We start from the raw sequence: 22,641 nt of genomic DNA, 5'->3' as shown, positions 1-22,641 counted from the left end.
ACATGAATATATAGGAAGCACAAAAACATAGCTTCCAAAACTTAAACAAACTGCAGAGTCAGTTGACTACCTGGACAGTCCCCTATTCCTCAAACTGTGGAAGTGTCTATGTGCATGGCATGATGCTAGACCCAAGAACACAAACATGAACAATACAGACAAGGTCTCACCTGGTCTAAAGGTATGGAGACAGTACGCACTGGGAAAGCAAATGTTTCTTCTCCCCATGAAGCTTTTCAGAACTTTGCTTGTTCCATTGTTTGTTTGGTTGGTTGGTTTGGATTTGGTTTTTGGTTTTTGGAGACAGATTTACACTGTGTAGCTCTGGCTGTCCTGAAATTTGTTCCACAGACTAGGCTGGCCTCAAATCCAGAGACCCACATGTCTCTGCCTTTGTCCCCCAAATGCTGGTGTTAAAGGCATGCACCCCCACTGCCAGGCATCAGGGCTGCTAAGCTGAACACAAGTAACCTCCCATCTTAGCCTTTGCTCACCACAGTCCTTGCCATCCCTCTCTACCCATTACCACTAGCACCTTATAGTAATTTTTTTTTTTTATCAATTTCTTACAGTCCTTCTTTTGGCTAGGACCATTTCTATTTTAAAGAGTAGGAACTATGTCAAAATAATTCACTTTAGATCCATCAGAAACCACTGCAGCCCCCTGGGTTGGCCCATGGAGAATACTGAGTGAAGGTTTCACACAGGTTCTTTCCTGATTTCCTGGCCAGGATTCTCTTCTCTCTACTCCTTCCAGCCCACACCAAAGCTCCCATCAACACTTGAATATGAAGTGTCACCAAAACCTCATAAGTCATAGGCTTGGTCTGCAGTTGATGGATCAAATCGTGGGGGCTCTGGCATTCTCAATGATTAACCTGCTGATGGATTCATAACATGATAACATTATTGGTAGAAACAGGGGCCAGGGCCTTGCTGGGGAGGCAGGTCACTGAAGCATGTTTTGAAGGTTGCATGTTATGAGGGACCCTCAGGGGGTTTCCAGTTCCACACCTTCCTTACAGATTCCCCCTCCTGCCTGGAGTCAAGGCTAGGCCAAGTTTCATTCTCTACCCACAGGAACATTTTTGAGTAAAAAGTTTTCAGAATGTACTGACTAATAGTTACCTGACCCTCTGGAAAGTCCCAGGTAGAGTTCAAATGCATGTCATGTTAGACAATAGATTTAAAGGTCTATATGCTTAGTCAATAAGTTTGAACTGTAACCTTGCTAATGTAACCTGTGTCCCTAAAAAAGTATAAAAACTGTTTGTAATAGCCATTTGGGGTCTCCTCATCATCATTCACCTCAAGAGACTAACTAATTGAAGGTCAACCTCAACGCGCCAGAAAATAAACCTCTTGCTTTTGCATCAATCTACATCGCAGTGTTTTACTTGGGGGCATCTCAGAAGTAAGTACTTACACCTGGGGGCTCGTCTGGGATTGGAGGAGACCACACACACACACACACACACACACACACACACAACCACTGGTGCCTAAGTGTTTGTCTCTCTGTCTTCTGCTTTCACTTTTGGCTTGAGAGCAGTGTCAGCTGGAAAGTCTCTGGTCTGGTGCGGTCAATTGAGGCAGGCAGACATGCCTTAAACCCCTTGAAAAGGGCCAGTGCACACACTTCAAAGAGAGGGGCCACTGAGCCCAAGAGTACCTAACAAATAGAAGTGGGGGGAGGGAATCCTAGGCCTTGGGAAAAGCCCACCCAAATAGTGAAGGTATCAGCCCTGGGGGAAGACAGTGACTAGGAAGGATGGGGTTCAGACCTCCTCCCCAAACCCAGGGTAACTCTGAGAGTGGAGGGGAAACCCACTCAATTCTTGGTGGACACAAGGGCTCAACACTCAGTCCGCTAAGCTGATGGACCTGTTTCCAAGAAAAAAATCTTGGGTCCAAGGAGCCATTGGCACCAAAATGTACTCAAGGACTACATGAACAGTGGACCTAGGGATGGGCCAGGTATCCCATTCATTTATGGTCATCCCAGACTGTGGGACCGTGATAGGATGGCTTGGTTTTTGGTAGAAGCACTGGCTAGAGGGTACCACATGTTTGCTCAGGCTCTGTATTTTATACTTGAATTTCAAGGTTTAGTTGCTAGAAGAAGCCTCAGAGAGCACCCAGTTCAGTATCCCATGCCCTTCTCTGACCATGAATCTGAAGGCCATACTTCTCAGCCACTCTTGGGTCTTCTGTTGGGTTTGTGTTGCACTACCTTTTGAATGCAGATGAGTCGAAGCAGAGGCCAGCAGGTGTCTGTGAGTCCAAAGCCAGGCTGCTTTCCATAGTGAGTTCTAGGTCACCCAGAGCTATACAGTGAAATCTTGTCTCAGAGAGAGAGAGAGAGAGAGAGAGAGAGAGAGAGAGAGAGAGAGAGAGAGGCAGGGGGGAGAAAGAATGAACATTTGGGTTCACTGTAGGTCACTGTGAACATAATTCAGCTAGAATGTTCAAATGTCTTGGAGGTTATTGATAGAGAAGTTTGCATTATCTTATAGTCTTATTATTTTGAGGCAGAGTCTCACTAATGGCTTGAACCTAACTATGTAGACCATGTTGGCTTTGAACTCACAGAGATCCACCTTCCTGCGGCACCACGTCCATATCCTTTTTACAATTTTTTTCTGTAATTTTGATTTTTAGTTTAGAAGTCTGGCCCACATTGCCTCTTGAGGCTGTTGTATGCTAAGTTCCAATAAGCTTGTCTGTGGCTCCTGTGCTGTGTAGACCCTACATGGTCCATGCCTTTGGTTAGCTTGGGTAGAAGAGACACTTCTGTATGCAGCCCACAATAGATGGACAAATGCTTGAAAGAGCAATGGAAAAGCTGGGTGACTGGCTTTTGGAGTATTTCTTGTCAGCAGTCTTCCAGAGTGGGCGTCACCCTTGGCCTGGCCCTTCTATGCGCTGGTGAAAAGCTCGAGGGGGACTATAGGCCTCTCCGTTCCCATGCTTCACGGCTGAGAATCTTAGGGATCATTTACTTACACTCTCTACCTGGAAAACAGGGCCAATAGCCTTGCCACCTAGGGCTGACTGTGTGACATGGAAATGCTTGTCACATCATGTAGTAAGCACATATACAGCTGAGCAGACCACACTTGGCATGGAAAGAGACTTGTATTTTGGTGCCAGAGACAGTGAGAATTTTGCAGAAACTACTGGAACTGCCCACATCTCTGACTTCACTTGTGTTTTCTTACTAATCTTCCAACAACCCAGGCACTTGCTACTGCCTGGAAGATACAGAGTCAGCTCCTTGTCCCCAAGATCACACAGCAAACAAATGCCCAACTTAAGAGTCAGGAAAAGCAGGTAGAGCCAGCACCCTGGGACTTCAGAAGTGAGGTGGGGTGGGGTGAGGAGGATCAGTCTTTAAGACTTGAAAGATTAGAAATGTCAATGTGAATTTGGTAACACTATTACTGTGTTTTATAGAGGACACTGGTGATGAAGGAGAAGAGGAGAAAATTCAATTCCTATAACATCAACATAGACATTCATTACGGGGTAAAGTCCAGCAGGTAAGCAGTGTGAGCGGCACTGTGAGGCCCTGCCACAGGTCTACTGCACATGAGCACACCGCGAACAAGATTTCTGCACTGATGTAAATGCTCAACAGTCCAGTTTTAGTTGCTCTACGTGGTACCGATCTTGTGTTTGAGCTGCTGGGTACTTACTAGGAGTTTCAGGTGGCAGGGCGTTCTAAGAGAAGGTCTAAGGTTCCAAAGGCTGGAAACCTGGCTGCAGGCCCAGAAGACACGTGGAGTCCAAGAATCCAAAGCTTTTATTGTTCAAGGCGTGGTGGATGGGTCTGGATGCGGGCGCCCCGCCTTAAGCCAGGGGAAAGCTGAGGTAAATAGGGAGGGGGGATGAGGGGAGGGAATAACTTAATTAGCTACGCCCCCTGGCCTTTAGATAACTCATTAATATGTAAATCTCAAGGCTGAAGCCTGTTAGTCACGCCCTCTACCTGTTTGTGTCCTAGCCTCTGAACCAGGAAGGTTAAATGGAGATTAGACCATGTGTCAGGGCCCTGGGTTCTGGGGGCATGAGTCTCCGGATTCCAGGCCCACAACAACCCTAGAACCAAGATACCCTTCCATGGCCGGACACAATCTGATTGTATTCTTTGATTCAATAATCTCTGCTTTTTATCTTATTTTGTCATTATAAATGTGTAGTGAGCATTCCTATATACAGGCCCAATTCTTTTCAGGGTAAATCCTTCAAGAGCGTATTACCCGTTCATAGGAAAGGCATCACTAAAGTCTTTAACGCATGTTGCCAGATTGTCCACCTTCCAGGAAGTTTATATCAACTTTTGAATCCAGTAGGAACTTTCAGGTTTCCATGTGTGAAAACTCATCATTCTGCATTAGTAGTCAGAACTTCTTAAGCAATGTCAAGACTACAAAGGAGTCGCAGGGTAGAGTGGTACACACTGTAGTCTCAGCATTTAGGAGGCTGGAACCAGGGGATGTAATGCTTGGAGCTAGCCTGGTCTACAGAGGAGAAAACAACTGTCTCAGAAGAAAAAGAAAAACAAAGGGTGTAGCCGACTTGTGTGGCTGTTGTGTGGCTGTGGACAGACTCCTAGACAGGCTCTGCCCTTGTCTGCCATGCATGGAATTGTGGTGTGATAGAACACTTCCTGACCAGCACTGCAAAAGACCTAGGTCAAACTTTCCTTCTGTTTCCCATCTTTTGCAGTACTGAAAGCACTGTGACTGGGTAGGTCACAGTGCAGCCTACAGTAATCTTCCCTCTACTTCCGCCCTGTGTGTTCCGGGGTAGAGGACTGGGGTAGGGGGTAGGATTGAACTCATGTTGATTGGCTTGGCATCTGGGGCCCTTAACCCCCAGGAACCATCTCATTGACCCTTGTGATATATTTAGGGAAATAGGAAATCTAGTTGAAGTGGTGTCTAGAGATGGAGAGGAGAGTTCAGAAACTAAGAAGTAGAGCTGGAAGAAGCAGTTCAGCAGGCGCAGATTTAATTATAGACTTGACATGACAGTTCACAGGTCCAAGTACACCTTAGGTAGGATGGATGTGCAGCTTACAGTGGCTTGAGTGGGTTGGTTTTAAGCCAGAACTGTGAATTCTGCCAGCCCAGTTGCTACCTTTGTCGTGAGAACATGCTATAACCGTGTCCTGACACAAGATACAGTCGTTCTTCCACAGTGGAACGGACACTCACAGCTAGAAAAGCACCCACTCAGTCTGGTTTTAGTTGGTATGAGACAGGGTCTCACTCTGTATTGCTGGCTGTCCTGACACTAAGATTAAAGGCATGTACCACCACACCCAGCTCAGTCTGTTCTTAATGTGATTTTAAGTTAAACACTCAAAATTTTAAATTTGTTTTCAACACAAACACTATAATTGTTAAAACTAATTTAAAATGTGACTTATCTGCTCTGCATTCTCCTTTTGGTCTTTAGCTTGGCATTCATCAAGCAAGCCCCTGTGGTTGATGCAGGTAAGCCGGAGTCTTCCCAGCTCCGCGTCCTCACTCTGAGTGAAGACTCACTGTATGAGACATTGCACTCTTTGATCAGCAATGCAGTGGCTCCTTTCTTTAAGTCCTGCATCAGAGAGTCTGGCAAAGCAGACAGGTAAGCACTGCTTTCTCACTGCAGCGTGGTTCCATCGAGTCGAAAGTATCTCACTGACACTTAACAGGCCTTAAATAATGCGCTTCGAAGGCCATGCTGCTCTAATTTTGAGGTGCGTCCATCTTTGTAGGGATGGTGATAAGATGGCTTCTTCAGCTGAAAAAAAAAAAAAAAAAGATTGCAGAACTTGAGCTGGGACTCCTTCACCTGCAGCAGAACATTGAGATCCCAGAGATCAGCTTGCCAGTTCATCCCATCATCACGGACGTCGCAAAGCAGTGCTATGAACGTGGAGAAAAACCCAAAGTTACAGATTTTGGTGATAAGGTTGAAGACCCAACTTTTCTTAACCAATTACAGTCTGGAGTTAATCGGTGGGTCCGAGAAATTCAAAAGGTAAGGGAACTGTAATTGACAACGGGTGTGAGATGGCTTGCCCTTTACTGTCTTGTGGGAAGCTGCCCCAAGTTCTTCTGTTGTGATAATATGATAGCAGGAGCCCCTGCTGCCTCTAGGGATGTTCATGCAGCACCAGAGTCTGGGCAGAGTAGTAAGTATACTGTGAACTGAAAGAGCGCTTGACACAGCCATCTTGCCAAGCTTCAAACCAAACCCTTCACTTGTATCCAAAAGGGATCAACTTGAGATTTACCATCACGTCAATGTCATCTTGTCTTCAAAGGTGACAAAGCTTGACGGAGATCCAGCATCAGGAACTGCCTTGCAGGATATCAGCTTTTGGCTAAACTTGGAACATGCTTTGTACCACATCCAAGAGAAGCGAAAGAGCCCAGAGGTGCTTCTAACTCTGGACATCCTGAAGCCTGGCAAACGTTTCCACGTCACTGTCAGTTTTGACACTGACACAGGTAAAACCCAGAACCAATAACCGGATGCATAAGTTATTGACCTTCCTTTTTAAGGTCTTTGATTTAGATAGATTTAGTAGAGGCAGTTTGGGATCAGACCCAGGCCCAGCCTTTTATGTATCAGACGAGCACTGCACCTGGGACACACCCTAAACACTACTGTTCTCTTAACTCTTTTTCTCTCCTGCATCTTTTCTCCTCTTGCCCTCAGTTCTACAGAATAAAAGTCTAAGGTTGTCCTCCTTACCTATGGATTTCCTTCCCCTCATGGCGTTTGAGAAACTAAGACAGTTTCTAGCCCTGAGGCTAGTGAGCCCTGGGACTTGCCCTCCTGTCTCTTCACTGTGTGGTTGTGAGCATTTGGTCAGCCAGGAGAGAGCCATTGCCCCGTGCTGAGGAAGGAGGAAGCAGCCCTGTTGCTTTCCCTCTTCTCTCCTTCTCCTTTCCCTTCTCTGATCCCCTCCTCCTTATCCCAAGTGGTCAGAAAAATGCAGGCTGGGCACGCTGTCCACACCTCAGTCTCCGCACTTCCTCTCCCTGCCCCTAGCATGGAGAATTGACCCAGTGTCTCTCAGGTACTGAGTGAATGTCCTTGCACTGAGCTATCCCCCAACCTGGTCACAGAGCTTTGGAGGTAGGGGTAGGATTCTAAGTCAAGGGCAGCCTGCTCTACATAGTAAGACCCTTATTTTAAAAAGCCCAAGGGATATGATGTAGCTTGATGCTGTGTTGCTTACCTAGCTAACACAGGTCTTGGGTCCAGTCCCCAGGTCTGGAGTAGATTATCTCCTTCGTCTCTTAGTAGGAGCAGTGGGAGCGGAGTTGCACTGGTGTGCACTAAACACAGAAATGTTTGGCCAGATATATATCTGTGACGCATTTCGATAGGCTCCAAGAAATCAAGTGATTAAGGCCCATTTATCTCCTCCCCACAAAGTGTGGTACTCAAAGTTTTAAGTAAGAAAATTTCAAGTAGAGCTCATCAGGCTGTCGTGACCACCTTAAAAAATGTTGACTGGGCATTCACCAGCTCTGATGTGTACATTGGATTCTTTTTTTTTTTTTTTTTTTTTTTTTTTGAGATGGGTTTTGATGTAGTTGTCATGTAGCCCAGGCTGGCCTCAAGCTTCCTATATAGCCAAAGACGACCGACAGCTCCTGATCGTACTGTCTGCTCCTCCCAGTACCAGAATGACAGTGTACACCACCAGCATGCTTTGAAGTCTTTCTTCCCTAATACTGTTAGACCAAAAGCCAGTTTTTCCTGTGATTGCATGTTCATAATGACACATTTAAACTTAGCTATGAGTGAGTGTTCTCAAAGCTGACAACACTGAAGTTCCTCTAAATTTAATTATTAAAGTAAAACATGTTGACAGTACTAAATTCAAAATATAAAATGTTAGCCCTGTGAGGGAAGCTCCTTGGGAGATGGGCTTGTCCTAAGTTAGGATGTGGGGGAGTTGTTTTTTTGTTTATTTTTAATGTATATAAATGTTTGCCTACGTGTGTGTATGTACACCATATGTGTACATGGTGCTGACTGAGGCCAGAAGAAGATACTGAATTCTCTGGACTTGAAAACTTGTAATGGTTCTAAGTTGCCATGTGGGTGCTGGGAACCAAACCCAGGTCCTCTGTGGCCAGCCAGTGCTCTTAACCGCTGCTCCTTGTTACAGCCCAGCTCCCCATCCCCACCCCCCACCCCCACCTCACCACCCAGGCAGGGTTTCTCCATGTAGTCCTGGCTGTCCTGGAACTTGCATTGTAGACCAGGCTGGCCTCGAACTCACAGAGGTCTGCCTGCCTCTGTCTCCCAAGTGGTGGGATTAAAGGTTTTTATACCACTCTACCTGGCTTCAACTACACCCCTAAGAAAACCAAAACCGAGTCCACTAGAGATTGTTTGTTTGTTTGAAATACTGTGAATGATTTTTCTATAACTAAAATATTTTCAGCATCAAAATGCCTTCCATAGTTAAGACAAAGTTTACTTGACTTTATTATCTGACATGAAAGCCATTATCCCTCTTTGTCAATCTAGGTCTTAAGCAGGCGTTGGAAACAGTGAATGACTACAATCCTCTGATGAAAGACTTCCCTCTGAATGAATTGCTATCTGCCACCGAGCTGGACAAGATAAGGCAGGCACTTGTTGCAAGTTTTACACATTTGAGAAAGATCTGAAACACAAAATACCCCATTCAGCGGCCCTGCGTCTTGTGGAGGCAATTTCCAGAGACTTGACTTCTCAGTTGCTCAGTCTTGGGCACTAGGAAGTTGATGCATGTAGTTTATGAAGAGTTTGAAAAAGTAAGTCGGGATCTTTAGAAAACCACCCTGAGCCAGTGAGATCAGTGACTTAGTGACAAGCCATCTCCCAATTGTACCACAGGTCATGGTGGCTTGCTTTGAAGTCTTCCAGATGTGGGATGATGAGTATGAGAAGCTCCAAGTGCTGCTGAGAGACATCGTCAAGAGGGAAAGGGGGGAGAACCTGAAGATGGCATGGCGCATCAACCCCGCTTACAGGAAGCTTCAGGCCCGCCTCCACCAGATGAGGAAGTTCTGCCGCCAACACGAACAACTGAGAGCTGTCACTGTCACAGTCCTGAGGCCACAGGTATGCCTGTCATAGAAGCATACCCAGTCCTTGTTTTGCTTCCTCTTTTTAATTAATTCTTTGAAAGAACTGACCATCTTGTAAGTACTGTTTTTCTTTAGTTTCCTTTTGTCACTTGTCATCCTCGATCCTGAGGCTGCATTGTGTTGTTATGAGTGTCTGAGTATTGTTAAGTGTGCATTGTGTTGTTATGTGTGCATTGTGTTGTTATGAGATTGAAGCTAAGCCCCTGGAGCTGCAGGAGGAGGGAAGTTTTCTGGCTGTTGACTGAAGGAGTTGGGCTTTGGGAATGCTGCCGAGTGATACCCTGAGAAACCTAGATAGAGGACATTAGAGGCTGGTAGGCATGTGATACAGCTAGAGGGAAAGGTGTCTCCAGACCTGTAGTAGGACTCCTTGTTCCCATGGGCAGGCAGAGGGAAGAACGATGCTGGCAGTGTTCCTGGCCCCTCCTTTTCCTTCGTGGTCCATGCAGGGGAGCAGCATCCTCACTCCAGGAGCTAGGCTGGCTGTTAACGGAGGGAGTTCTCTACGCTAAGCAGAGTTCTTCATGAAAGGAGCACAAACAAGCCATAGAGTAAGTGACTGTTTTCATCCTAAATGCACTCTCCTCTAGGTGGACGACCTACTAATCACTGAGGAAAAAAATAGACCTGGAAGTCCGTTCCTTGGAAACCTGCATGTACAAGACGTTCTCTGAAATCTTGAACAGAGTGCAGAAAGCATTGGACGGCCTAAACCTGCACTCCTACTCCAATCTGCTCATCTGGGTCAACAAGCTGGACATGGAGGTACGGACGGCTGGGTTGGACAGACACTGCTCTGCTGTCCCTGTGGGCGTGGGCCCTGTTAGGTACAGCCTTTAGTTTGTCTGGAAAGCGTTTTTGCCTAGATATCTACTTGGCTGTCCAGCTCCTCTAGCTAGCACCCCTCAGCTAATGCCACAGCCGAATGCTGTGGTCCCTGTCCTAGCAGTTCTCAGCTGGGAACAAGGTGTTGGGGTGCAGAGGAGAGTTCCTCCTTTTCCTGGAGACTTGACAGCTTCCTATTGCTCTTTCCCTCCTATTCATATGATTTAAGGTTTGTTTTGTTTTGTTGATTTTCCTGTTTGATGGCAGTGGTGGTGGTGCCCTGGTGGAGTCTAGGGTGTTGTTCAGCACGCATCCCTTCCTCGTGTTACTAGCCCTCCAGGCACCCTTCTCTGACATCTGCCCCTCCACACCTAAGGCTGTTGAAGGATGAGGCCAGGGCCAGGTTAGCATTTCTTACTCATTTGGAGAGAACATGTGGCTAGAGAGGCCTAGGCCAGGACATCTTTTATAGCAGAGGGTCCAGATTGACCTTGGCTGCTTCTCCCCTTAAATTTAAAATGGCATCCACACCAAGGATACGGTAGGAAGGAAGGTTACCAGCCTGCAGATGCTGTGGGTCCTAGGGAGTTCTATCTATGGCGTAGGGCACACTGGTGGCAAAGACATGCAGAGGTCCTGTCTGTCACATAGAGGAACTTAGAAACTTAGCCCAGTTCTGGACAGGGAAGGCTTCCTTCTACTTGTTGAAGAAAAATGTCTTTATCTCCAAACTGCAGTGTTCCTAGTGTCACCTCTAGAGCTACCTTCAAGTTCCACAAAACAGCCCTTGAAGTGAGTTTTACATCATAAGGAATGGCTACCAAGAGTTTAACTGCATCTGCAGTATGGTGTTAAGTCTCCTTGTCACTTAGGAGCTGAGGAGACTGGCAATTCACAAGTCCCAAAGGTGCAGAACACAGTCGTAATGAGGTTGCACATGTCACAGAGTGAGATAGGATTGGAGTTGGACACTTGACTTTCACACACCCGCCACCTTATCATTCTGTACTTTGTGAGCTGACCTTCAAAAGCAGCCACTCAGTGACCCTGCCTTCTCTTTAGATTGGAAGGATTCTGGGTGTCCGCCTGCAAGCTGGCCTTCGAGCTTGGACCCAGGTTCTTCTTGGATAAGCTGAAGATAAAGCAGAAGTCGACATGCTATTGTTCTTTTAATTACATTTATTTATTTGTGGTGTGTTTGTGCACACATATTGCCTTTCATACATCACAGTGAGAAAGTGGAGCTCAGAGCACACCCTGCAGGTTAGGTACCAGTCTCTCTTCACTTTGTAAGTCCGTTCTGGGAATTGAACTCAAGACATCAGGTGTGGTGGCAAATGCCTGCTGAGTCCCAGATGTTGTTAGAAAAAGTCCAACCGAAGTTCAGAACAGACCACTCCAGACCACATGGTTCCAAGGGGGAGGAGGTTTATTCAGGAGATAGGGCAAAGGTGGGAGAAGAAGGTGGAAGGATAAGAGAGAAGAGAAATAGAGGCCGGCCATGACCACATGGAGAGAGAGGAAGGGGGGAGGGGACAGAGAGGCAAGAGAGTAAGACAGTAAGAGATTAAGAGACTGAGGAGGGGGCAAACAGCCCCTTTTATAGTGGGCCAGGCCTACCTGGTGGTTGCCAGGTAACTGTGGGGAGGAGCATACCTGGCTGTTGCCATGTAACTGTGGAGGTGGAGTTTAGACAGAATACTAACATTCCCCCATTTTGGTTTAATTAAAAAAGAAAAATTAGAAAGAGGTGATGGTGAAGCAGGAATAGGGACGTTGTGATATCTGGCTATTTCCTGCTGGCATTGAGGGCGATGTGTCTCTAGGGAGAACCCAGAAGAATGGGTATGGGGGATGTTTGTCTAGTCTTAGGAGAGTTGGCTGTTTCCTGCTGTCCAGGGTCTATGGAGCCCATCTGAGGATAGGTCAGAAGGAACAGGTCCAGTAGAAGCAGCTGTGTATGTGACAGGAGATGGAACATCTGGAGGTTGCGTCTCTGGAGCTGTTCTGGATGTGCCTGGACTTGACAAGATGTAGGGAATAAGATTTAGTACATTTTGGGGAAAGAAAATTTTTCTAAGATGTACATTTGAAACCCAGAGGGATTCCACCCATTGGAATAGGTAAGTGGGAACTTTAGGCAGATATACTTATCCAGATGGCGTCTATTTGGTCCATGAAAGGTAGATCTGAGTGGGTTTCCTGTAGCTTATAAGTTTACAAAAGAGATAACAGCATGAGCTAATAACATAAGCAGTCTTTAAGATGAACCTTTGTTGGATTGTATAGTGGCATGTTTTATTAGAGGTAGGCAAGTTTATAGGAACGCAGATATTAGTACAGTGGCATAGCAAGAAGAGGAAATATGAAGCATTTAATTGATGGTAACTGAGTTTAGGTAATGAGGTAACATTACATCTGTGAAAGCTTAGCTGTCAATGTAGTCAGAAGTCTGAAAGAGTAAACAATAATCTACCAGTTATATATTATTTTTAAAAATGACAGAGTCCACTAGCCAACAGTTCCCATGGTCTCCATAGTCTCTTGGGTGAAGTCAGTTTGGCTTCCAAGCACAGAAGACGCAGGGCTTTTTCTCTGTGGAATGGATACACGTGACATGAGAAGTGACTTACCTTGGTTTAGCCAAGTCATTTGACTCAGAGCATCCAGTTTAGTCCACTGCATTAGTGACAATATCATCGCATACAATCCAGGCTGTATCTTCTAGGTGTCCAAGTCTTCTGAAACCATCTTGGGTCAACTATTACAGGCTTTGGGAATTCTGTCGGCTACAAACTTAAATATATTATTAGCAGACTTCTGACAAGATTGAGAGCCACAAGGATTAATTGTAACTGAATAGAATTTAATAGCAGTAGTAAAAATCTATTAAGACAGGATAGGAAAGAGTCTTAAGTAACGTTGGCAGGTTCTGTAGGTAGTGAAAAGCACATTTAGTATTAGCAAAGAAACATTTGGCTAGTGTAAAGCCCAAATGAAAAGGACCTCACCGATCCGTGGAGAACTGCAGACGCACCCCAAATCACTCACGAGAAACACAATTTGATGCAATCGCATGAGGTTTACTGGCTAGCCAGGGCTGTCTTCCCAAAAGCCCACACAGGGGCAGAGGAATTCAGCCCCGAACAAAAGAAGTTTACAGCTTTTAAGGGGGAATCTACAAACCAGGTGGGGGTGGAGTTAGGGAAGAGGGAAGGCTGAGAGTGGAGTTAGGGAAGGGGGAAGGAGGGGGAACAGGTCACTAGGTCATCGATACATTTGATCTCAAATTCTTAAGATGGATGGTATGTCACTTTATAATTGGCTATTTCAAACTAGTTTCACACTATATATCATGAGCTCCAGTTCAAGGGGGTCAGGCTAATCTCGAACTTTTAGCATCCTGGCACCAACTGTCTCAGGGTTGTTAGTTCAAAGCACAGCCAGGCTAATCTCGGGCCCATAGCATCCTGACACCATACATCTTAGGGTTTGTTTAGTTAGGGCCATCTGTTCAAATGGTCAGCTAATTTCCTGGGACTGAGGCGACACAGTGTTTAACTTACAGGTTTTTATGTCTTTGCTTTTAAGAGTAGGGTTCAGGGGATCAACTTATGATTTTTCTATCTTTCACTAGCATCCGATCAAATGGCTGGCAGCAGGTCAGGGTTGTGGGCCCGCAACTGAGGGCATAGGTGCTGCAGATCAGGTCTGTTGTGGCGGCAGGGTGGGACTTCCTACTAGCAGCCGGAAGTCACTGCCCAGTGCCTCTGGCAGCTAGAGTCTGCAATGGGCAAGGAAAAGCAGGCACGAGTCCCATATCACAGCTGTTTTTGTGGCAGCAACCACCGCTAGCACTCACTTTACAGGTCCCAGGCAGAGAGGGAGAGAGAGAGAGAGCCTCCCTGAGTGTGCCGGTAGCCAAGCCCTTTGTTCGATGGTTGATGGTTGCGCACAGCACGTGGGGAAACAAGTCCCAGAGAGGGTCCCTGACCGAATGTAAGGAGTAGACGCAGAGCTAAGGACCAGAGGGGAAGGGTGGAGGTGGAGTTTAGACAGAATACTAACACCAGGCATTGACATATAGTCTTTGGGATTCTCTCTTGTCTAGTTCTGTGTATAAGGCTTTGCACTGTCTAGTTCCTCTCCACACTGGACAGATGAAAGCCGCCCTGTTTGTGGACACCAGCGCTGTTGACCAGCTCTGCTCTGACACAGCCATCTCCACACTCATACATGCAGCCTGACCTTACCTGACCCAGGCCTGGCTCTCAAGCTGCTGCTTCCCAACTCCTCCTGTCTCATAGCCAGGACCTGGTGTAGTGGGTGCTCAGGCAGTTCAGATCAACCAAGGTTCCTTGTGTTCTTCAGCTTCTCTTACCTTGTGCCTCTAGTGACTCCATGTTTTCCAGTTTGTGGTTACTCTTATTGGTTAATGAGTTAAATATAATCAGATCTCTTGTTACTACTTACAGCTAAGGAAAATGAATCTTATTTTTCAATGCTTTTGATGGTGTCTTTTTTAGTCATTTTAGTAAGTAAAAGGTGACTGAGATTGGCACTGTGTGCACTGTTGAACAGTCCTGTCTGGCTCTGATTGGTCAGGTGGAAGTGGCTTATGAGTTGACTGAGGAAGAGAAGTTCTATCAGAATGTACTGACATGCATGCCTGATGGCCCTGTCGTCCTGGAAGAGTCCTACTCTGCAGTTGAAAAAACCCAAAGGGGGATTCTCACTCAAGTCTCAGGATGGCGCCCATCCAAAAACTCACAAGAGACCAGCTTGCTGCAAACACATGAGGCAGTATATTATCATAGCTCTGGGCCAGCCCATATCTCCATATCTCACATAGAGGGACTGACCCCCACCCCCACCCCCAGGCTCAGGGGTCTAGGATTTTTATATGCATGGGGTGGGGAAGGAGGGAACTTTCTCGCGGGTGCACACGATTGGTTGTTTTACTTTTTTTGAACATCAGCAGGCTGTACCGGTCGATGGGGGCAGGGGGCAAGGGGCAGGGGGCAGTTCCTCTCTTCAGGTTCCTGAAACTGGCCAGTCTGCATTTTTAGCTTGCTTCAGAGAAAATTTTCCATGTCCTTTAAAGTGAGGCTTAGAGAAAAGCCTATATACATTTTATAAAATGATTTTTATAATTTTTCACTCTACACAGTCATGGGCATTGTGACTGAAGTTGAGCAGTATGTTAAGGTAAGACACTCTTGGTTCCATCCAATGCCATGGCTACACTCTCCTAGACATGAAGAGTGTGAGAACAGGGCCGGGGTGTAGCTCAGTGCTCAGTGGATTTAATCGCCAGCACCACCAAAAGAGGGAGAAAGAAAAACTAGGAAGCTCATGGGTCTTGATAGACAATAAGACAAGGTCTTATTCCTTATTCCAGCCCTACCTGGCCTGAAGTTACTCGATTTGTACACCAGGCTGACTAGAACCTGGAATTCTTTTGTCTCCTGAGAACTGGGATTACACGTGTATGTCGCCACACCTGACTGGGTCTTACTATGTAGCTTTGGCTGGCCTGGAACTGTGTAGACCAGATTTGCTTTGAACTCACAGAGATCCACCTGTGTCTGTCTCACAGTGCTAGGATTAAGGTGTGTTTCACCACACCCAGAAATATTTATTTTAAACCAAGAGTAAGATAAATCTTGTGTTGTCTTAACTATGGTTTTCAAGAAAAGTAAAAATTTCCTTCTTGCTGTATAAATTCCAAGACTTTGAAGTGAGGTTCTCTAATGGTGTGAAAACATGACTCTGGACCGTTGGCACAGTGGGTGCTAGCATATTAACAGTCTACAGAACTACAAACTAGAATTGAGCTGTTTCTTGTTTGCAGGTTTGGCTTCAGTACCAGTGTTTGTGGGATACGCAGGCAGAAAACACTTACAACAGGCTAGGGGAAGATCTCAACAAGTGACAAGCTCTCCTGGTCCAGATAAGGAAAGCCAAAACCTTCGACAATTCAGAAACCAAGAAAGAGTTTGGACCGGTGATGACTGATTACCGCAAGGTGAGCTCAGCTGGTCAGAAGGCACCAGGCAGCGATAAGAGCAGTATTGGTGCTTAGCTCTGGGTGGGCGCTTGGACACTCCAGGAATGAACTGATGGTGTGCTGCTGTCCACTGCACCTGCATGTTGGGAGCCGACTTTAGTAGAAATCGGCTAGATCAACTTTGCAGCCATCTGGAACCATATACCCTGACGAAAGATTTGGTTTTCAATAGCCTACAACAGCTGAAGCACACTCTGATATCCCACATATTTTGTGTTGCTGTTTACTGCCCCCAGCTGCAAGGTGCACGTGGTGGCCACGCCTGCAAGGCATTGCGGTACACGTGCTGTCCACGCTATAGACGCCTGTAAGGCTTACGTCATATCAACACCTACAAGGCACGTGGCAAAAGTGTATAAATACCTCAGAATTCCCTTCAATAAATGAGATTTGATCAGACTTTCTGTCTTGTCTCCATTCTTTGCGTCTCTCTTCCCCTTTATCCTCTCTCTCTCTCTCTCTCTCTCTCTCTCTCTCTCTCTCTCTCTCGACTCTGACCCTCGGACCGGAGCGGCAGCTTGGGCCAAGACACAGTGGCCGCCAAGCGTGGAGTGGAGCAGGCCGCAACATTTTGGCCCACAAAGCCGGGCAGTACAGGCCGGGACAGTTTGGCGCTCAACGAGAGGCAGCGGGAACAAGAGACCCAGTGAGGGACATTACTGGAAGAAGGTGATCACGAATCTGCCGCGTTGAGAAAGGTAAGGAAAATGGGACAAGAAATTAGTCAACCTGAATCCAAAATTAGCTTGAATTCAACTCTCTGTTTCGGTTTTGTTTGCTGCTCACATGTGTTAATTTTCTGCTTTTGTTCTTGAATGCTGTCTTTTTTGTTCAAAATAAAAACAAGCGTAAGTTAGAATCCAAAATACAGCCAAAGGTTGATGACAATTTGTCAGAGCCAGATTGTGCTGACCAAGAGGAAGAGGAAGTCAAATTTTATGACGCTAAAATGCCCTTTCCCTATGTGCCTCTACCTCCAAGTGCTCTCCCAATGGAGACAATGGTTGTAGATCCTAAAAAGGAGTTACAGGACAAAATTACTACCCTTAAACAACTGATAGAGTTAGAAAAAGAGTATCATGGCTTAAGTAACCAGTTACAGAAATTAAGGACAGGGAAGAGGTCTCAAGAGACTAACTGTGAAAATCCCCTGGATTTTCACGTTCCTCAACCTGGTGTCCAAAGGCAGTCCCTATCCTCTAGCCTTAGTTCAGCTACAGATCAGCCAGAGGAGGGAGACACTAAGGCTTTCCCTGTATCAGAGACCAGAGATGCTCAAGGGGTTGCTTGGAGACATCACACAGGGTTTAATTTTCAAATTATTAAAGAATTAAAAAATGCAGTATCTCACTATGGTGCCACTGCTCCCTTTACTCTTACGATTTTAGAATCAGCTGCAGAGGAGTGGCTGACTCCTAGTGATTGGAATACATTAGCGAGAGCAGTTCTTAGTGGTGGTGACTATCTTATTTGGAAATCAGAGTATCATGAGAATTGTAAAGAGACGGCTAGGAGAAACATTCAGGCAGGCAATGGTTGGTCCTTTGATGCCTTAGTAGGAGAAGGACAATTTGCTTCTAGTGATAACCAGATGCAATAAGACCCAGGTTTATATGCTCAAATTCAAAATACAGCCATGAAGGCTTGGCATAAACTCCCGGTAAAGGGAGACCCTGGTGCATCGTTAACAGCAGTCAGGCAAGGGCCTGATGAACGATTTTCTGACTTTGTTCATCGACTAATGACAACAGCAGGGAGGATTTTTGGTAATGCAGAGGCAGGTGTAGACTATGTGAAACAACTTGCATATGAAAATGCCAATTCTGCCTGCCAAGCAGCCATTAGACCCTACAGGAAAAAGACGGATCTTACAGGGTATATCAGACTCTGTTCTGACATAGGTCCCTCTTACCAACAGGGCTTAGCTATGGCAGCTGCTATGCAAGGACAATCTGTAAGAGATTTTTTGGCAAATAAAGACAGAAAGGCATGTTTTAAATATGGTAAGCCTGGACACTTTGCAAGAGATTGCAGGGTAGAAAATGAGTTAATCCACAGACAGCCCAGAAAACAGCCTGGGCTCTGCCCACGTTGCAAACGTGGAAGGCATTGGGCTAGTCATTGTATGTCTAAAAGAGACGCACAAGGTAACACCCTTTTCTATGATCAGGGAAATGGGAACAGGGGCCAGCTCCAGGCCCCGAACCGACACAAGCCAAAACAGGCTTATGGAGCAGTCAGTGTCATACCAACAAACACCAATCCCTTTCTGAACTTAGTCGAGCAACACCAGGAAGTGCAGGACTGGACCTCAGTTCGGCCACCCACACAGTATTAACCCCAGAAATGGGACCTCAGGCCTTACCCACTGGAGTGTTTGGACCACTCTATCCAAATGTGTTTGGCCTGATAGTGGGAAGAAGCAGTACTACTATGCAGGGATTACAAATTTTTCCTGGAGTTATAGATAATGATTATCAGGGTGAGATTAAGGTAATGGCGCAGGCAATTCAGAACATAGTCACCATTCCTACAGGAAAGAAGATAGCTCAACTATTGTTACTTCCATTGTACCCTACTAATCACAAATATAAGAATCCTAAAAGAGGGGATCAAGGTTTTGGTTCCTCTGATGCATACTGGATACAGCCTATAGTTAAACAAAAACCTATGATGACAATTTGGCTAGATGGAAAGGCATTCCAAGGCTTGGTTGACACAGGAGCTGATGTGACTATCTTAAAACAAAGTGATTGGCCTGCTACCTGGCCTCTTACCCCAACCTTAACCAATTTAAGGGGTATTGGCCAAAGTCAAAACCCACTACAAAGCTCTAAGGTGCTGACGTGGAAAGATAAAGAAGGAAATACAGGAAATATACAACCCTATGTCATTTCAGGCCTTTCCATTAATCTCTGGGGCAGAGATCTGTTATCCCAGTTGGGATTGGTTATGTGCAGCCCTAATGAAGTAATCACAGCTCAAATGATAAACTCTGGATTTTCCCCAGGGAAAGGATTAGGAAAAAGTGAAGATGGGATCACTCATCCTATTGAGGTTTATGGTAACACTGGAAGAAAAGGCTTGGGGTATTTTTGATGGGGGCTACTGATTCAGCTGCACCCCTAGGACGTTGTGCAGATCCCATCACCTGGAAAGGGGACTCGCCCATCTGGGTGGATCAGTGGTCCCTAACCACCGAAAAATTACAAGCTGCCCAGTTGCTAGTGCAGGAGCAATTACAGGCAGGACATTTAGAAGAGAGTAACTCTCCCTGGAACACCCCAATATTTGTCATTAGGAAAAAGTCAGGAAAGTGGAGATTGTTGCAAGATTTGAGGGCTGTTAATGCAACCATGATTAAAATGGGAGCCTTACAACCTGGTCTGCCCACACCAGTGGCCATACCTTTAGGTTATTATAAAATAGTTATAGATTTAAAAGACTGTTTTTTTACTATCCCCTTACATCCTAATGATAGAAAACGTTTTGCTTTCAGTGTTCCCTCTATAAACTTTAGAGAACCTATGAAAAGATATCCATGGAAGGTATTGCCTCAGGGTATGGCTAACAGTCCTACCTTGTGCCAAAACTTTGTGGCTTCTGCCATAGAGAGAGAAGGGGAGGAAGTAAGCGCGGCATGTTTGTGGCTTAGAAACTTCCTCACACTCAAACTCCTTTAATTCTTAAAATGACTTTTTATCTTCAGGTTATGTTTAAAACTCCAGTGACCATCACCCCAAAATCAATGGCTCACTCTGATGGAAAAAGAGATGAGAGTCACCTTGGCTAAACTTCTGGCAGAGTCTGTTACAGAAGTGGAGATTTTTGGAAAAGCAACTTCTATTGACCCAAATACCTACATTACTTGGACTGATAAATACCAGGTAATCTTTAGCAAGCAGGCTGAAGATCTTAGCTCTCATGGACTTGAATTTGATGGTAGCTGGTCTTGGCTACTTTGTGGGTTCTTCTTGTTCCCACTCATTATCCTCCGGGTTTCACACCCTGTCATTAGATACAAGAGAAAGGATAGAGGGGAGGGAGAGAGATCTCTGAATCTACTTTCTTTCCTTTTGTTTCTTAGAGCATAACTACTAACAAACCACAGCCGATCTCCTTAAATGACCAACAACCTCTTGGGGCCCTTACATTTATATACCCTCTAAAAAGTTCCCAGAATTCCAAACATCACACAATCATAGAGACTATCTGCATCTGACAAAACCATGGTTCTGCTAGAGCACAAGGCAAATCATCGCTACTGCAGACAGTCCGAAGCAGCCGCACATCCCAAACCTGGGACTAAAATTAAGGCACATTCATGTAATATTTCTGTGTTTTTAAAGAAACCAACATCCCAAAATTGTCCCCACAAATCTTGGGAACCAGGCAATGGCATCTGTAGTCAGGCTCTTTGGGGAGGGATGGTGAGATACGAAGGCCAGTTGAGTGGTGAATTCAGAGCCAATCCAAGCAGCAGTGATACTTTATTTCAAAACAAAACAAAACAACCAACAACCTTGTGTGTCTCCTGTCTTTTTTTCCCTAGGCCCAGCTAGTGGTATTGTCAGCCCAAATGACCTGGTCTGAGAACGTGGAGAATGCCCTAAGCAGTGTTGGGGGAGGTGGTGATGTGGGACCCTTGCAGTCTGTGCTGAGCAATGTGGAGGCCACACTCAATGTCTTAGCAGACTCTGTCCTCACGGAGCAGCCCCCTCTCCGAAGGAGGAAGCTGGAACATTTGGTGAGCCTCACGCCTGAACCCCGCCTTACCTCTTAGCCAGAGCAGTGAAAGAAAAAGATGCTTTAAAATGTGCCTCTTGTATCAAAAGAAAACTAAGCTGGGAGTTGGGGGTCCACACCTGTAACCTTAGCTTTGGAAAGGGGCATGGAGCTCTAGGTCAGCCTGGTTTACATGAGGCTTTTGACCATGGCAATGCGTGGACAATGGGTATTCTGTGTGCACCTGGGTGGGGTTTGGTTCTGTTCCTCTTTAATCTCAGTGAAGGCCAGGCTGATAAAGTGTGCTGCACAAGCACCAGGGCCTGAGCCCAGTGCCCCAGTCCTGATGAGAACTGTTCAGAGAACAAAGGGAATCCCCTGGCCTCTGCACACACGTGCATGCGTGTACTCAGAGACCCTCAAAAGCATGCTGTGGACGAGTCAGGACGATATGAGAGAAAGAGTGTGACCAGCTTTGGTTTTGTTCTTTGGTTTTAAGTTTTTTTTTTTTTTTTTTTTAACACAATTTCTCTGTGTAGCCCTGGCTATCCTAGAACCCACTCTGTAGACCAGGCTGGCCTTGAACTCACAGATGTTTGCCTGCCTCTCCCTCCCAAGTGCTGGGATTAAAGGCATGTGCCAATACCACCAGCCATGACCAGCTTTTTGCATCTTCCTCCCAGGGGGTGGCAGCAGCAGCATGGGTGCACAGGGTGGGCAGTCTGGGGTGCACATGAGGACACTGCTCTGTCACATTCAGCTGCACAGGGTTTTCACTTAGGAGGGGTTTTGGCTTTTGTATTTTCTGTAACTCTGAGTGATATACTATTATATGGATGACATTTCCAGTGTCCCTTCTGGTGAAGTTCTGTTTACAGTTTGGAATATTTGCTGCTAGTCACTGTAACTGGGCCTGAAGCCTAAGTTAAATTTTACAGATAATCTGCAGACCCAAACAGCACTGTTTCTTTAGCTTATGGCAAATTTTTACTTCCTCAGATCACAGAGTTGGTTCACCAAAGAGACGTTACCAGGTCCTTGATCAAAAGCAAGATTGACAATGCCAAATCTTTCAAATGGCTCAGCCAGATGAGATTTTACTTTGACCCTAAGCAAGCAGACATGTTACAGCAGCTGTCCATTCAGATGGCCAATGCCGAGTTTAACTACGGCTTTGAGTACCTGGGTGTTCAAGACAAGCTGGTTCAGACACCCCTCACTGACTGTTGCTATTTGACAATGACACAAGCTTTGGAGGCCAGGCCTGGAGGCTCCCCATTTGGTGAGTTACTTCACAGACCTGGACAGGTGGAGTCGTGGCAGATCTTGTTTTTACACTACACTGACGATTTGCGTGTGTTTCCCTATTCCATGTTTTTATGTTCTAAAGTCTTTAATTTCCTTGTATTTATTATAGCAGTTTTTAAATTTAATGGCTTTTTTCAAGCCGAGGATTTACTAGGTCATGTACTTGAGTACTCAATTATTTCTCTCCCAAATAATAGGACCTGCTGGAACCAGAAAGAGAGAGTCCATCAAAGCCCTCAGCCATCAACTGGGGCAGTTTGTCTTAGTTTTCAACTGTGACGAAACCTTTGATTTCCAGGTAAGATTTTTTTTTTTTTTTTACATCATCTAAAACCAGTAAGCTTTGCCTCTCACAGCCCCAATGCAAACAGGCCTTCCCTGGTGCTGTTCCCACTGCAGCAGAGCCCAGCACACACACTGAAGCCTGCTTGACTTTCGGTCTCAAAATTAACTGTTAATGTTTGTCTAAACTGGCCGCTGCCTGCCTGCTTGCCTGTCTGTATCTATGTGTCTGAGACTGGGTTTCCTTGTATAGCCCAAGCTGGCCTAGAACTC

At 45.8% G+C, this 22,641-nt stretch overlaps 1 protein-coding gene across 1 annotated transcript in view; it reads left to right on the top strand.

The window, feature by feature from the left end:
• The first annotated feature begins 1,949 nt into the window (after positions 1-1,949).
• LOC117708782 (cytoplasmic dynein 1 heavy chain 1-like) overlaps positions 1,950-22,641 on the top strand; it is a 41,070-nt gene continuing 20,378 nt past the window's right edge. The window contains 18 exon segments of the mRNA XM_076935189.1: positions 1,950-1,977; positions 3,457-3,487; positions 3,489-3,542; positions 5,467-5,640; positions 5,771-5,810; positions 5,812-6,036; positions 6,323-6,509; positions 8,554-8,718; positions 8,721-8,769; positions 8,771-8,822; positions 8,905-9,132; positions 9,822-9,923; positions 15,937-16,011; positions 19,763-19,794; positions 19,796-19,940; positions 20,606-20,800; positions 21,778-22,060; positions 22,284-22,384. Coding sequence (XP_076791304.1) covers positions 1,950-1,977; positions 3,457-3,487; positions 3,489-3,542; positions 5,467-5,640; positions 5,771-5,810; positions 5,812-6,036; positions 6,323-6,509; positions 8,554-8,718; positions 8,721-8,769; positions 8,771-8,822; positions 8,905-9,132; positions 9,822-9,923; positions 15,937-16,011; positions 19,763-19,794; positions 19,796-19,940; positions 20,606-20,800; positions 21,778-22,060; positions 22,284-22,384 — 2,166 coding nt within the window.

The sequence above is a fragment of the Arvicanthis niloticus genome, chromosome 5 (assembly GCF_011762505.2).
Source record: "Arvicanthis niloticus isolate mArvNil1 chromosome 5, mArvNil1.pat.X, whole genome shotgun sequence".
In the NCBI taxonomy this organism is placed as follows: Eukaryota; Metazoa; Chordata; class Mammalia; order Rodentia; family Muridae; genus Arvicanthis; species Arvicanthis niloticus.
This window is presented reverse-complemented; position numbering and strand designations above follow the sequence as displayed.